The sequence below is a fragment of the Rousettus aegyptiacus genome, unplaced genomic scaffold (genome assembly GCF_014176215.1).
Source record: "Rousettus aegyptiacus isolate mRouAeg1 unplaced genomic scaffold, mRouAeg1.p scaffold_m13_p_4, whole genome shotgun sequence".
NCBI classification, from domain to species: Eukaryota; Metazoa; Chordata; class Mammalia; order Chiroptera; family Pteropodidae; genus Rousettus; species Rousettus aegyptiacus.
The window spans coordinates 142,510,183-142,527,087 of record NW_023416307.1 but is presented as its reverse complement, the minus strand read 5'-3'; the positions used below and the strand labels follow the sequence as shown (position 1 = coordinate 142,527,087).

The window sequence follows — 16,905 nt, the reverse complement described above, 5'->3', positions numbered from 1 at the left end:
TCATCTGAATTTACCGGAGTCCTGCCCTTGAACTCCAAGTCCTTCAAAATTTCAGGCACTCAGCAAATCTGCCTGGAATTCTACTTCTCCCAGATCTCCGGGACTTTACTGGGCACATCCAGAAAGAGTTGGTCACGCCCTTTCCCAGCTTTTTTGTGCTACTACCAACACTGTAACCTAAGTTAACTGGTGTTCTCATGGTTTCATTTTGATTTTTCTCTTCTGTTTCCAGGATAAATAGGAAATAGTTATAGCAGCAATTTTGATAGATTTTTGAAAAATCACAGACATTCAGCAGAATCTTCTTCATGTAAAGTAATGACAACAATAGTGAATGAATAGTGAATGAATAAGTAAGACAATAGTTTCCAGGATGCCACCAAAATACTAATTTTTTTTTTAAGATTCACTAGACTTATGTTCACTAGACTATAGGTAGTAAAACGAATGTAAATATATATAGAAGTTCAATAACATGAGTCAAAACAGGAAGTTTCTTGCTTAATTATTTATTAAATGCTAATATTGTTAAAAACTGAAATTTTGAAAAAATGTTTGGCTTACAAAAACTATGTAAAAAAGAAGCTCCTTCTAAGCATATTCCTTTAAGTAGTTTTAGAGAGAAACCTGTTCCAGGATTTGATTTTTTACATCTAAACCTAAGTATCCCATTTTGTAATCAGAAAAACAAAGTCATCTGAAAATCATCTGAATAAAATCTATTTTTAAGTCTTATGGTTAATTAAACTCAAATCGGTAGTGCCTATAAAATTTCTAGATACTATGAAAGTCAGAGGAAGGAAGTTAAAGGAGAGGATTGAATTATGCACTCTGATTACTGTGGGCATCATTTACTCAAGGGGTTCTTTTACTTTGCTCCGTATTAGAATTACCTAAGCAAACCTTAAAATTTTTCAGGGTCTAAGTTGACCCCATACTAGTTAAATCAGATTCCTCAGGAGTGAAATGTGGGCATCAGTTTTTTTAAAGCTCCTCAGGGAATTCTCATGAGCAGCCATGGATTTCAGAACTCATAGCTTATGCTACCCTTGTTCTCATTAAATGAATGTTTTAGTGGTTATGAATAAGGGCTTTGAAGTCAGAGCTGGGTTTTGAATCCTGGTGGCTATGTAAACTTGGACAAGACCCTTAACCCTTTGAGCCTCAGTTTATTATTATTACTTGGTAATTATTGTTCCCCCTTCATAGAGTTGTTTTGAGCATTAAATAAGGTAATATAAAAAACTTAGCAGAGTATATGGTATGTAATATTCACACTATAAATATAATATATATAAAATGTAACAATATATTATTAATGCCTATTAATTACAAACCAAATACTATGGTTCACAATACATACTTGGAAATATAATTGTACCCAAGCTTGACTTAATATATGTCACCGAGTGTCAGATCTATGCTGGTTCAATGAATTCAGACATCCAGTTAAGACCTTAAAGGCACTCTCTCATTTAAATTACACAAAGGCAGGGTTCAAAGATCCGCAAATTCGCTTCCTACTCACACCTGCCACCACTCAGATTTATGACACCTCAAAAGCAGCTGTGTAATTTGAGTCTGACTTGCTGAATAATGCTCCTAATAAATTTCCTCAGGTCTTATTAGAGGGAACTTTTAAATCTTCAACGACACAGTAAGAAAGAACTCAAAAAATTCCCAGGCACATTTTTCTTATTTGCTCGGTTACTCTGGAGTGCATGATGACTTGTTTTCCTTTAGTTATGTCTGAACAGTCTGATAGATTCCTGTGACAAGGTTACTTTTAAATTGATAAAAGGTTTGATTGTGTTGATGCATTTGTCAAAACTGTCTGACACCATGTATAATGGACTCTGCACTCAGAGCTCGGATAGCACTTGCGTTGGCTCTTACTATTCAGCGTTAGGCACCCATCTTAAGGAGACGTCCAACAGGGTTGGGTCAATTCCGGGAGATTAGCTTGGGCAGACCCTCAGCTCTGGAGAACAAACACTCCTACTTTGTTCTCTTGTTTCACTGTGGGCGTTTCTCTTCTCTTGTTAAATGTTAAAGTGACATTTACAGCTCCATTTTAAAGGGAGCAATGTTAGGGTGTCAGAGCTTGAGCAAGAACATTTACAGAGAAAAATGAAGGGCAGGGCAGCCGACTTCCTGGTCTTATGGTTATAATTGGAACTACATGTGCGCCTACCCACAAGTTTCCCTCTTTTGCTTCAAGTGGCCACTGGCAGCAGCACATTCACTTTACAACAGAAGAACAATTCACACACATTACCCGCACAATGTTGTTCTTAGCTCTAGATCATTTAATCACTTGGAAGTAAGGGCGATGTCTGGCTGGGGCTTTCTGAGAGCATTGTATTAATTGAAATTCGTGAGTCATGAGAATGATGAGATAAAAGGTATTGTAGATATGAAATATATAAGGACATGAATGAATTTTCTTTCTATTTTAAACCTGTCCATTATGTGATTTTATTTTTTAAGAGCAATTTCAATGTGTTTCAAGGCATATTTACAACCATATAATAGAAGTTTCCAATTTCTTTGATGGAGGAAATATAGATTAATATGTGGAAGATAATGATACCACAAACAATTTATTTGGTCCAAAAAAAGTCGTAATGTTCTCTCTTTGTTAAGCCAAATCTATATTCCCTGACTTCCATCTCCTCTCCTTGAAATAAGCATAAAGGGCATATAATCCAAGTATTGTAGCTGTAGTCTCCAACCGATTGCCCATCCCATGAACATAATTGTATAATCAATGGGTGTTTTAGTTTTCATTATACAGTTGACCCTTTAACAACATGGATTGGAACTGTTTAGGTCTGTTTATTCAAGAAATTTTTTCAATAAACATATTGGAAAAAATTTGGGTGATTTTCTTACTACCATTGAAGCAATTGTATCAATTACACTAGGCTACCATAAAGCAGTCATACTGTTGACCCTTAGTTATCAACGCATGCATTGTTATACCTATAAAGAAATATAAATTTTTTTCACATTATCCTTTCATTTTCGATGTCTAGTGTTAATAATACATGTGACATCTACGGTATTTTGTATCATATAAGACAATGTTGATATAGATACTGACAGATTCATTTTGTAAATGAACTTGAACAACATAAATTTATGCTATGAGTAAATACGGTAAAATACTATAAATGTATTTTTTCTCTTCCTTATGCTTTTCTTAACATTTTCTTTTCTCCAGTTTACTTTATGGTAAGAATATAGTATATAACATACAAGATATGTGTTAACGGACTGTTTATGTTATTGGTAAGGCTTCTGGGCAATAATAGGCTATTAGTAGTTAAGTTTGGGGGTGAGTCAAAAGTTATATGCAGGCATTTGACTGTATGGGGGTTGGTGACCCTTAACTCTCATGTTATTCAAGGGTCCACTGTATTTGCCTTTAGTGATTTTAATATTGCAGTCACTCAGTGTTTAATAGTATATTGATGACCTATTCATCACTGGGTAAAGAAAAGAGACTAAAAATCCACTGATTTGGGTCTTATTTTGTGCTATTTCACTGTTTCTTTTGGAGTTTATTTGGTTAATTTTCTCTTCAGTTTTTGTTTTTTAATTGAAAAATAAATGGGTATAAAAAAAGACATCTTTCACCACATATGATTCTTCTACCACCATATTTAATTCTCATTTCCCCTTCCTTGGCCATAAATTATTCTTCTTCCAGCTCACTTTTCAACTATTCCTACTCTGATTGTTCTTTGATCTCATGAGATCCTTTCTTTCCACTCTGCAGTTGGAGTTACCTTTTTTCAACAAATTCTGACTACATTACCTTCCTGTTTGTGACAATTCAGTGGTTTCTTCCACTGCTCTCAGGATAAAGCAAAACTCCTAACATGATGTATGAAGGGATTACCTTATCTCGCTCCATGTTTCCAGCTCATGTTGCCCCATACTCCAACTCCCTCTCTGTGCACTGCTCCCTCTAGCCATTGGTTCTACACACATGAAGTTCCTTCAACCTGGAATGTTCTTCTCATCCTTCCTCACTCACAATTACTATTCTTCCTTCTGTTCTTAGCACAACTGTCACTTCCTCAGAGACATCTTTGCTCATTGCTCTAATTAGGTATGATCTTATGTTGAAAATACTCATAGTTCCAAGCTCCTTTATTTTCTTGCATTTATAGTTGCAAATCATATGATTATTTAATTGACCTATTTTTCATAGCAGAGTAGGAGCTCTACTAAAGCAAAAACTTTATGTAAATTTACTGAATCTTCAATCCAGTATCTCGCATGTAGCATATGTGCTAAGTAAATATTTCTTGATTGAAAACACAATAACGTTCCAAGAGACTTCTCAAGTTGAAGACATTACAAGGTATTTCCTAAAAGACATACAATGTAATGTATTCATCCAAAATGTAGGTATAACTAAAGATTTTCCATAGAGTAAAATCATTCTTCATGTCTGTTATTTTTCAGTCCCATCTTCATTTCGTTGACTTTGCTCACAATCCAAACATAGGAGCTTCAGTGATAAATGTGAATGGAATCTCTTAACAGAATTTGCTTCCAGATTATACACTGAGAAGTAATTCAATTTCTTTTCTTTAATATCATTTTCTTGCCATTCATTACTATTAATATGGATATTGCATTCTAATACCAGATAATTTGATTTATCTATGGCCTTTTTTGTATATCTCTATTTTCTATCATTTCATTTCTATGGATATTGGCAAATATTATGTTTTCTATATTATAAGGAAATATTAACTCTAAAATACTTATAATTTTATAGGAATAAACATGGAAAATTTATTCTCATGGCAAGTTCATTTAAACCTACAAATCTTATCTGTTTTATAGGTGAAATTATTTTAAAGTATTGGATACCTAATCAGAATGCAAAACGATTTGCATCTTTAAAAGACTGCTAGTTTAAAATAGGAATGAGCAATGTAAGAGATCAACATTACAAGATTGGAAACTGGATTTTACAAACGACCTACATTGGTCGTTTTAACAAAGGCACCTCCAGCCATCCAGTCATACTTATGCAGGTGAATCAGTTCAGGCTGTGGCCCTGGTGACAGTGCTAAATGGGATTGGCGAAAAATACAAAAAGTGGCCCAGAGCTGGTTTTATTGCTAGTCAATGAAGGCCTCAATGAAATGTCAGAATTTTTGAGTGAAAAATGTTTAAAAGAGTTCAAAAACATGATTTTATATATGGAGAAAACCAAAGTTAAGAGGGGACAAGTCGTTTGTCTAAGGCCACTACCAAGCTGATGACACAGCCAGCACAGAAACCTGGATCTCTTAGTGCTCAGCTATATCTACTCTATTATGTTGCCCGATCACATAAGTCATATAAGGTTCTCTAGGAAAATGAATCTAAGCAATGAACCTGAGGTCCAGACCAGTTCAGTAACCGAAGAACCCACCCACATTTTTACAATAACAGTAGCATGGGCCACATCTTATTAGCTAGCAAAAATTAACATGAGCAAGTAACCATTACCCACTGTGCATTCGGCATTCTTTAAATTTCTCTAATGCATATAGGAAATGTTAACAAAACTTCTTTTCTCAAATGTAATGTTTCTGTGTCACTAAATCTCTTTCCTGGATTAAAAATACCAATACAGGCTTTTAGGTAACACTATCCATTTATAAGTTTCTGGCACGGTTCTTTGCAGAAATGAACACTGATACTGAAATTCATAGTATAATGTTACATCAGTGGTATGTTCATAAACCAGCAATCCAAACAAGCAAACAAAGAAACAAAAATTTGTAAAAGCCCTAATTTGTAGGCCTTGCTTATTCCTACTCCCGCCATGGCTGATTTCAATTTACTGAATCCGTAACAAATCATTCACAGAATTCCTGAATATTTAACAATTGGCTCTAGTATAGCAGTCAGAGGCAGCTAGAGCACACCACTGATACTACATACAGGGAATCTAGAAATAGTCAACTTCAACTCACTCTTTTTTTAAGAGGAAACTTAGACTCAAGGAGAGTCAATGACCTGCCTCAAGATCACACAGTGGGTGAGCAGACTGTCCTACACAGGAGTCCGCCTCAATGAACTTCGTATATTAAGTGAAACTTTATGCCTTAGAGTCAGTGATCCTCACATTATTGCAGAGAGAAATGCATCCCCCCAAAAAACAGCAGCACCACCAACACCAGGGAGCCTTTTGGATATGCATATTCTTGGGCTCTATCCCAGACTTAGTGATTCATAATCTCCTGAGCCCAGAAATCTGTGTTTCAACAAGTACTTTGAGTAGTAGAGAGGAAAGGAAAATAATCTTTCTTTAACATCCACCAATATTTTTTTATGAATGAGATTCATATGCGAATCAAAATTAATAGCTACCCTTCTTTTTCACATCAGATTCCATTACACGAGCTACTTCATCTGAAAGCTTCTAATGTAAAGTCTGCAATCTTTCACATTTTCAAAGACCTTACTTCTCAAAATGGTTTAGATTTTTCCAACAGCAACAACAAAAAACAGTTGAATGATTTACCTTCCAATTCTCAACCTCAACATAGTATATACCAAATCCTAACATACATTCAAATGTCTTAGCCTTTGCACATTTTATTTAAAAAAAAAAAAAAAAACCTACATCTAAATAAATATTTTTTCAAGTGCCCTCCACCCTAATCCACATATTACTTTCTCAACTGATTATATAGTTACGTATTTTTGTTTGGGTTTATTTACCACTTCCTATTGTTTTGATATTTCTCCCCAATTTTAAACCAGAACAAAAGCAAATAAATACTGTTCTGCTTTGTTTTTCTCTTCCAATATTTTAGAGGTTGGGAAATTTACAAAACAAATATCCTCTCAAACTCCTCGTAAAGCCATTGCGAAAGAAAAAAAGGAAAATTGAGTGCTAGTTTTCCCCAATTAAAAAATAACCAGCTAAGACATGATGAAACGACAGAATAGCTGTGCTGATATTACTCTGAAAATCATCAGACAACAATCTAAAAATATGAGTCTATGATTCTTAATATATTATCCATTATTAATTTGATTTGGAGGGTAAATTAAAAAATATTTAATCTATTTTCACATATGAGAGTTAATAACATCAGTGTTGGTAGATAATAGAATAATGAAAACATTTTGGAAAGGCACTTAATCACTACCATACTTCCTAGAAAATAAAAAACTACTTGGTGAGTGCAGTCCTTGGCCTTGGTGGAAAATAGCTTCACTGAACTTGGATGTAGATGTTTTCAAGGAAACTCAAGAATCTGCCTTATAATTCTCTAATGACCCGGTCCCCACTGAACTGATATATACCAAAAACTGGCCAGATAATCTGTGTAACACAGGAAGTAACTATCCTGAAATCCATCATTTCTGAATTTCTGAGAGCCCTACATAAAAACTTCTCAAAAAAAAAGCAGATTTTATTCCCCCCCAAGAGATTCATCATTGATCCCACCAATCACAAGGTTTGAAGGCCCAATTCAATGCTTGCTCATTATCTTTCTGTTCAATACATGCATATCAGCCAGAACTCTCATGTGTATCTGATCAAGAACCTCTAGTTCTATAGCATAAAGTAAACAAATTTCATTCCCTAGAGTAAGTCCGCTTAGACCTCAAATTTAAGTCCCATTCATACAACAGTATTCCTCATTGAGACATCAATGAATGGGTATATTGGGTGTAAACCCAAGCAAGGCCTGTATGGACTGAGCTCACATGGGCGAGTGTGCAGGTTAGAAACCATGCGGAGAGCAGAGGGCACTTACGGTTGGCACAGCTTGATTAGGTCCTGGTCAGTGGTGCCTGGTGGAAGGCCTCGGATGTACAGGTTGGTTTTACTCAACTGTTCCCCGCTGCTGTTGTTGCTGCTGTTGTTGCTGCTGCTGTTTGTGCTGGGGCTGGGAGGAGCCATGGGGTGGGGAGCTGGTGCATAGGACTGCTGGAAACAGAAAAGGCTGTTACTGGAAAAACAAAGCCAGCACCTATTCTCAGGCCAGCATAGCACCTCGACAGCTATGCAAGCATCTCGGTCTCTCCAATCCACACATAATCACTCATCCTTATATCGTTATTCTTTTTACTTCTGAGAATATCATATGCTCCCCCACCACCACCCTGGCCCTTCATTTGGATCAGAGTAAGTTAGGCATAAATGGGGTAAAAAGAAATTCATAGGTGCCCCTGACAGTAGCCTATGGCTTCTGAGCTTGTCCAATGTGATTTTCTTTAGAGCTATAAAGTATCATGTTATCTCCCTCTTTGACAAAAGGAAAAAGAAAGAGAAAGCAAGAAAGCAAGCAAGCAAGCAAGCAAGAAACAAACAAACAAACAAAGAAAAAGAGAAAGTAAGAGAAAAAAGGAAAATAAGCCATGCACGGTTCATTTTTTGGCAGCAAATTCTGCTCCCCACCCCTCACTTTTAAAAGCTGAGCATCTCTGTTCTGCCTCTATTCCTTGTTCTCTCCTTTTTCTCTAAAGCAACTTGCTCATCATTATTCTCCAGTACAATTCCTGATACATAGAAATAACTTTATCAATAGTGATTCTATGAATAAACAAATGAATGAATCTATTTTATCTCTTTCTCCCATCCCCAAGTCTACGTCTCCATGGTGCATACCCTTTGTTAGAAAGACTGAGCCACCATTCTCTCCCTGAAGTCAAGATTCCCTTTAAATTACTCTAACACAGGGTCTCAACCTACGCACTGTTGACACCTTGGACAGGATAATTCTTTGTTGTGCGGGCTGTCCTGTTGACTGTATGGTGGTGGCATCCTATACCCACCAGATTCTAGTAGTACCCATTCCCCAGTTGTGACAACCAAAAATGTCTCACACACTACCAAATCTCTCCCAGTAGAGAAGCACTGCTCTAACCTGTCACACTGTTTTATGACCAAGTAGAAATGATAAAATGACCCCTAGTGATTTGGAACCTACAATGCAAGGTCCTTACAACTATATATGCCAAAATTAGTAGGCATATTAGTCATTATGCTTTATTTTTCTCATATAGGCATATCTTCAAAAGTTCTAAAATCTACTGACTGAGTATGAGTCCCTGCTGCATCTCTTATTGCCTGTGTGACCTTCGGATGGTGTCTTAACCTCTCGGAGACTTGACATTCTCATTAATATGAGGAAGATGAAAAATGGAATTCTCCTATGTTACAGGGTTCTTACCAAAACTCAATGAGCTAATGCAAACAAAATGGCTCCTGGAAATTAGTAAGCACACAATAAATGTTAGCAATAACAAAAATGTAATTAATAATAATAATAATAACAACAATAATAGTGTTTCATATACGTGTTGCTAATGATATTAGTCTAGAAAACTCTACCAAATATTCTCAACCATAACCCAGAAAGTTTCCTAAAGGCAAAATGAACACAATCATCAAGATTCCAGTGGGAAAATTTTGGGCTGAGTTTTAACCTGAAAACTCATTAGCCATTTTATCAAGGGTGGGAAGTATGTACTTATCAAACAACAAATAAGTGCTTAATAAATACTTAGGCTACATCACTTACAATAAAAATTGAATAAACACAGAATTTAGACCATAGAGACAAGAGGCCAAGTTTTAGCAGAGGCCAAGTTTTAGCAGTATTCAGCCTTGTTTCTTGTTATAACTGTCTGCTTTACATGTCTTTCCAGGGTTTCAGATTTGCCTGTCTATATTTCCAACTGACTATAAGACAATGCCTCTTGGATGCAGCTAGTTGGAGGTAACCCGTTATATCTGCTCTCTCATCTCCCAATTTTCCATACCAGCCACCCATCACAATTACCCCATTTCTTTCTGCGTTGCTGTCATTCTTTCAGTCTCCATTCTAGAATCCTTGGTGTTAGCTTCATCTGTTCCTTAATCCTCTATCTCGAAATATAGCCAGCCACCAAAATCTCAGAGAGGTTTCTAGAACCATTCTTTCCTCTGAATTCCCACTGTTTCCCTTGGCCAGGGTCTGAACCACTTCCTGCATCAAGGACTTCAAAGCTTCCTATCTGGCCTCCTTTTCCTTATGCTTTACTCTTATTAGCTGGGCGGGGGTGGTGGAGTGTGGGAATAAGAGACTAGTCAAATACAAACACAAACCGGTCAAGGGTGTAGGAGGCAGTTTGTTTAAGGAATGGGGAGGTGACAGAGCAGAAATGACAGGAGCAAAACCTAACACCTCCAACTCCCTACTTTGAAATAAAGTTTTTTGACCATTTCTTTATTATTACTTAATTTGTTATCGATATCTTTAATGTAGAATTTTAAAATGAATCATACAGGAGAATACTTTCTGTTCCCAATATTTGAATAAAATGGCATATATCCATTACCTCTTGGAATTTAATATCTGTATAAAGTTTACTGGCTGGCATGAAAACTATTCCTTCTTGACTTAAGAATTCTGTTTCGCTCCTGGGACAGCCCATAATACTTAAGCTCTACCTCCTTACAAGGCCTGCACTTAGTAGGTGTTCCATACACCCTGGATGCAGTAACGTCCTGCTCTCTGTGTCTCACAATGGGACAGATGGAATTTGTCTTTTAATTCTCATGTGTTTTATTCTCTTTAATATCCCAGGCCTGTTTTTTTTTTTTTTTTTTTTTTTTACCACTTTCACCTTCCCTCCCTCTAAATTCTTTGAATTCCATTCTGTACTCAGGCTTCTTTTAAAACGAGGCTTTGTTTAAAGCAGTTGTTCCCACTGCCTAGACTTTTAAATCACAAGAGAGCCAGAAAAATATCTCCAGCTTTATGTATCACAGATCAGATGGACCAGTTCAGACTGAGCTCTTGGCTGATCAAATAAGAAAGCATCAACCACAGGATGATCAATATGTGTTTGCTTAATTCTTTTGTTTCCCCCCAAGGGTCTTTGGGAGCATTTCCATAACTGGAACACCACTTAGTAAATTGCATGGTGCCTAAAATAATAAATGTACCCTCCAAAGGGCTCAATGTATTCACTGGGGGAAAAAAAATTAAAACAATCAAAAGCAAATCAAAGCTGGGATGAGGAGAGGGAACCTGTATGCATGCAAACGATGTCTGTAATTTATAAATAGGATCGGAAGCACCAGACTGTTTTGGGGGAAAGGATGTGTTTCAAAAGCCCTTTGAAAAAATACACAATCAAAAGTAGTTTTCTATATCATATTCTTGGTTTGTAAGTTTTAGAAAGTCTGCTGAAGTGAGGCAGACTTTCTCAGGGTTATTGAACCAATTAACCCACAGATTTTAAGACCCAAGGCCAACACTCCTGCTAATCTTTAACATTTCATGTATCTGTTGATGATAAACTGAATGATTCAGGTATCAGTTTGCATCGTAAATCATTCTTTGGTTTTAAAAATTATAAATTCCTTCTTCTACACCCATTTTAAAAATACACATCCTTTAATCAACAAAACATTGGCAGAAGGTTCCTGGAATGTCTGACAAATGCACAGGCTTAAATGAATTAATTTGTGAAAGCAAAAGAGATTTTATACGCTCTTGCTGCCAAAGACAAATGACCAAATTACAGCATCTCAGGAAAAAAATTTAAAAAGCAAAGAGGAGTATCAATAATCTTTAGGGGTTAAGGGGTCACAGCAGCCACTTTTCTGATTAAAAATGGTCAAAAGTGTCTGATTCCTTTCTCAACTCTTTGTCTTTAGATGAATTTGGAATTTTATTATTGACTAGCTTTCAAATCATGCTGTGGCACTGAGAAAGAAATTTTAAAATGTTAGTAAAATATATATATTTTTTCTTTCAGATAAAATTGACTTGCGATATTGCTTAAAGTCACACTTTTTAAATCCTGTTTAGGAGAAGTGAGAACTTACGGTCTGAGATTACTGAACACACATGTAACTGGGCAAGGGGTCGCTATGAATTTGCAGTGTCAGTTGGTTAGAACCAGTAGAAATGGTAAATTTTCACAAGAGGAGCTTGGGATGGCACTCTGACCAAAGGATAGGAAATAGAGGTCCTCTCTTGAAGCTGCATATGTTTGACAAGTACACAGATTTTCCTTAGATGTTTATTCATGATGGCATTACTGAGGGGGTCAGGTAGGGATTTGGAGATAGGGCTAATGCTCTCTAAACCACATGTGGGGGCTGCTAAGTCAGCGAGTCAGTACCAGTATCCTCTTTATGAAACTGAGTAATATAACTTGGCATCAATTTTGGAAGATGTTATTCTTAAGATAACGATACTAATAATTATAGGGAACATTTATTGTGTGCTTGCTAAGCACTTTATACGTTATCTTCTTAACAGCTTAATGAGGCAAATTATATCATTCTCAATTTACAAATGAGATCTGAGGCACCAAAAGGGCTAATGACCCTCTCAAGGTCACAAGGCTGGAGCCCCAATTTGAATGAAAGGAGTCTGACTCCAGAAACTTGCAGTCCCCCACGACACGACAGAACTTCACCTCTTAATGAAACCGACACCAATTAACACAACCAGCTTCCTTGCCATGAGCGCTGGAGGATGACACTCTGGGAGAAGCTAAGGTGTATACAAGTATAAGGAGGAAGAAGAGAGTAATGATGATGATAAACAGCATATGGTCAAAATGAAGGTTAACAAGCTCTTTCTCTCCATCAGCATTTAAATAAAGTCGATCTTAAAATTTAATTACAGAAGGGAAGTGACCATCAGAAGCAAATGCACTATGAGTTTTTCAAATAATGTCAGACCAGTGGGTTCATTTGTCAAGATTCATGGTTTGTTATTTAATAACAGGAAAATGAACTGGCTTGTAGATCATCCTAAACAGCTGATTCATTTAGTGTGCTTTGTTAATATGCTTCATTTTTCAAGTTTGAAAAGTGAATCAACCAGGTCCTCCTACAGTCTTGTAAAATGCGTGTTTGGTTTGCGTGTGTAGGTTTGGAGGGAGATTCATTGTCTTTTCACACCCTACAGAAATTGGAGAGGGATGTGACATGTTTTTGTTTTCCTGTTTGTTTTAACAGAAATTATTTGGCACATCTAGTAAATGTTGTTCACAGATAAATAGGGTAAAATAAATCATTAAAAATTATCTTTTATACAATATTAAACTACATTAGGTAAACCCTCCTCTGAAGGCAGGGTTGTAATATTTACACACTAGCCAGATAATTCTTAACCAGGGTTCTCAACCTTGGCACTGTGGACATTTTGGAAAGGATAATTCTTTGCTGTGGGAGCTGTCCTGTGCATTGTAGGATGTTTAACAGCACTCCTGTCTTCCACTAGATGCTGGTTGTACTAATCTCCCCGTGAGTTGTGGCAACTCAAAATGTCCCCAGATATTGTCAAATGTCTCCTAGGGAGGTGAGTTGCCTCTGGTTGAGAATCACAGCTTTAAAACAGGTCCAGTCACTCTCTTTGAAGGGCCAACACGATGCCCTTCATTGAATGATGGTACTAACCTAATGGCCTAAAAACAATGTCATTGAAAACCACGCCATCTAACCCAAGGCCAGCTTCTTACCCCTAGGTACATATCGTGTCACCTCTCCACGCCTCCCCCCTCTGTAACTACAATGCCAATATGCCACATTTCGTTTGCAGCAGAATAGGTCTGAAACATAATTCTCCCTCTGATTGAAAACATAACTCTTTTACAAAGAGAATTTTAAATATTTTTTGCATGCAATTCCCCTTGGCTGGGAATCACAGAGCCTGGATGCCAAACTGCAGTCAGTTCTATTCCCTGCATCTGGCTGCTGGCAGGGTCCTGAAGCAGTTGGTCTGGTGGTTTTGGAGTAGCCTTAAACTCCAGCACACAGCAGTCCGTTTTGCTGATGGGCTCCCCAATTTGTTTTTATTCATCTTCAGTGCAATAGAATTTGTACTCTTTTACCCATTCAAGGGTAAAGCCCTGGATAAAGTCTCTCGTGGGACTGACATGCCAACTCCTTCACTATCCAAAAATGAAAATAAACCACATTCCTGTCTTAAGTCATACATTATTTAGCCTGCACGTACACATATAATCCATTGCTCAGGGGATAATACTGCTGCAGGCTATTGGATGCCTCTCCCAGACAGTGTAACTTCCACATAACCTTGCTTCTGCAGACCTCTCCTCCAGTATCAACACGACATGAGTGAGTGGACATGGCGAGAACTGTGGCAATCACCGGAATGTCTATAATAGCCTCAAATGAGGGCAACTATGAATATTGTTCATGAGAGCAAATGTAGCTCAATTAATATCTAAGGCAAGCCATGCAATTTTAGCCAGTTTCATGAGCCACATACATTATCACTTCACGATTTTATGCTAGGTAATTGCCTTTCCATTATGTAGAATATGACTATAGAAAACAATTGTTTCAATTATTGTCTTTTATGATAGAGTTTGGTAAAGACTTGCCCTACTTCTCTTTTCCTACCCACAGCTCAGATATGGAAATGAACAATAAAGGACAAAATTTCATATAAAAGGCAGTCATTTGCACATTCCCTGTCAACTGGGCTAGCTAATAGCCGCTGTCAGCAGTGGTACTATGGTGCTTGAGAGCTCCAGGTTGCCCGCTGAGAATCCTGCTTTGCCACTAACTGGGCACTTAAATCTCTAGCTGAGAAAAAGAGAGATTATGATTATCTCACCTCATTGGACTGGCGTGAGGCTTTACTACATAAATTACATATAAAATATTTACCACAATGCCTGGCAGAGAGTCAATACTCAATACTTTTTTGTTCCTATCATTTGCAACAACGTCATCCTGAGGCAAATCCTTAAAATAAATTTTTGCTCTCAGTCCTACTTGGAATAATTTACCTTTAAGGGGGAGCTACAAGAGTGAGTTATTTATTTTCTTAAGCGTGGGAGCCTCTATTCTTGAGATAAAGCTATGTCATTATAACTGTGGTTGGCAATTTGCATCGAGAACCAAAAAGCAGTGATGAAACAATCACTGTGGATGGAATGGCTAATTAGTTCCAAGGTATTTACAAGTCACTAGCAGGGCTTTATTAAAATTCTATTAGGATGAGATTCACTTTTGCTTTAAATATTAATTTTTGAAAACTTCAGCAGATTACTTAATTACGTGCCACTCTGTACTATTTACAAATAGACTTAATCTAAAGTCATTGAATCCCATTCAAAGGTTTAGATAATAAATGACATTTTAAAATGCATCCTACTTGAAAACATAAGTAAACTAGTTATTGTTCCTTTTACGCACCTATAAGCCAATTTCATTAATAAATTTATAAGCTAGAGAAGAGTGGCTGTAATGAATGATGCCAATAGACTTTTATAAAGGTTGCTCAATTCTCCAAACGTCAAGGACATCTGATCTTTGCCCTAGCCACTGTTATTTTGGCCAACTCTTGATCTCTTTAAGAAAAAACAAAATTAAAACACTTCAATATGTGCTTATGCCATTAAACAGTTAGAACTCTACTTGGAAAATAACCCAGACAGCTCATAATTCTAATACTGATAATGACTGGCTCCTCCTGAAAAAAAGAATGAGCCTCGATTGGTTCCCCAGGTAGAGATTACAATGTCTGCTACACTATAACAGTAATTATTCAAATTCCCCAGAAATATCAAAAGTGACTATAATCCCTGTATGGGACTTCTCTTCTCCTTGACCCAAGAATACTTTAGAGATCAACTCAAATATCTGATTTTATTATGGGCTGGAATCACTGGAAAAAGAGTGGCAATCCAGCACAAGTCACCATCATCTCTGTTCCTGGAGATAGCCGCTGGTCAGCATCTCAATTCAAAATGCAGTCAGAACTAAAGAGGAGACTTCGTGCATAATAAAACAATTACACTTGAGTCACATTCTTGTACCTTATATAATGTGTTTACTGAAATTTTTAGTTTAATTTCTTCACCATAATCTGTATTTTTGACTCTTTTCCTAATATTTTTATATTCTTTTATGTCTCACAGTCCAATACACTTTTTGTTTCCCTAAAATTACAATCAGTAATATTGCTAACAATTAATTCCTCTAGTTTCATCATGTATGTTGGCCTAAATAGAGTGGAGGCCAACAGATGTAGTTTAAAGAACATTGCAATAAAATATGTCAACATAGTATTTTACTGCAACTAATTGAACATATTAAAAATTTTCTTCTTCAGTCACGAACACAGATATAATGAACCATTTTCCACTTGGTGGACTAATTTTCATATTAACCAATCATATTATTGATTTGGTGACTTGTAGCTAATGGGGAATCTAAATAAAGACTTTTTTAAAAACCATATGTAACAAATGAAAAGCCAATCAAAACACCAAATGGTATGAGGCTTTTTTGATGCACCAAATGGTTTTGTCCAATTAAATCAGAACCTTTCAGGACCAACCAAAGTAAGCAACAAGTGGCTTGTCTACTTCTAAGAATCTTAGAGTATTAGTTGGAAAAAAAAATTAGAACTTATTTTTTCTGAAAGTGAATCCATGTTGACTCAGGAGCAATGCAGTAATAGCATAAATAACATTACAGTCAAATCTAATTTCCTTATTTGAGCTTTCATCCTACTTCCATGATATATCTCTAGCTCATACTTAATTCTGTTTCCTTCTATTTCCCAGTGCCCATTCACCTTTCATACCACATATAATCACATCTGCATCTATACCTTGTTTTGTCTTCTTCCCTCCACGTGGAATGCCAGGGCTATATTTCTATACCCACATTCTAGGATGACTTCAAAATTTACCTTACAGACACTCATGAGATACTTTTGAGAGCAAAAGAAGGAAATATTAATAATCAAATCAGTACACGAGATATAAATTGAGACTGTCCAAAGCAAGTTAGAATACATGATCGCCCTCCAATTACTTTCTATTTATCTAAATCTCACACATTTCACTAGGATCCCCTAAAATTCTACCCCATTTCAT

General features: G+C 36.5%; 1 protein-coding gene across 11 annotated transcripts in view; it reads right to left on the bottom strand.

Moving 5' to 3' along the window:
- Positions 1–16,905, bottom strand: part of RBMS3 (RNA binding motif single stranded interacting protein 3) — a 1,178,968-nt gene that overhangs the window by 475,582 nt on the left and 686,481 nt on the right. For 6 of the 11 annotated variants that reach the window (XM_036219806.1, XM_036219804.1, XM_036219801.1 and 3 more), the window contains one exon: positions 7,791–7,963. In XM_036219806.1, coding sequence (XP_036075699.1) covers positions 7,791–7,963 — 173 coding nt within the window. The remainder of the gene's footprint in view (positions 1–7,790; positions 7,964–16,905) is intronic. The other 5 variants (XM_036219807.1, XM_036219812.1, XM_036219803.1 and 2 more) reach the window with 1 other exon arrangement.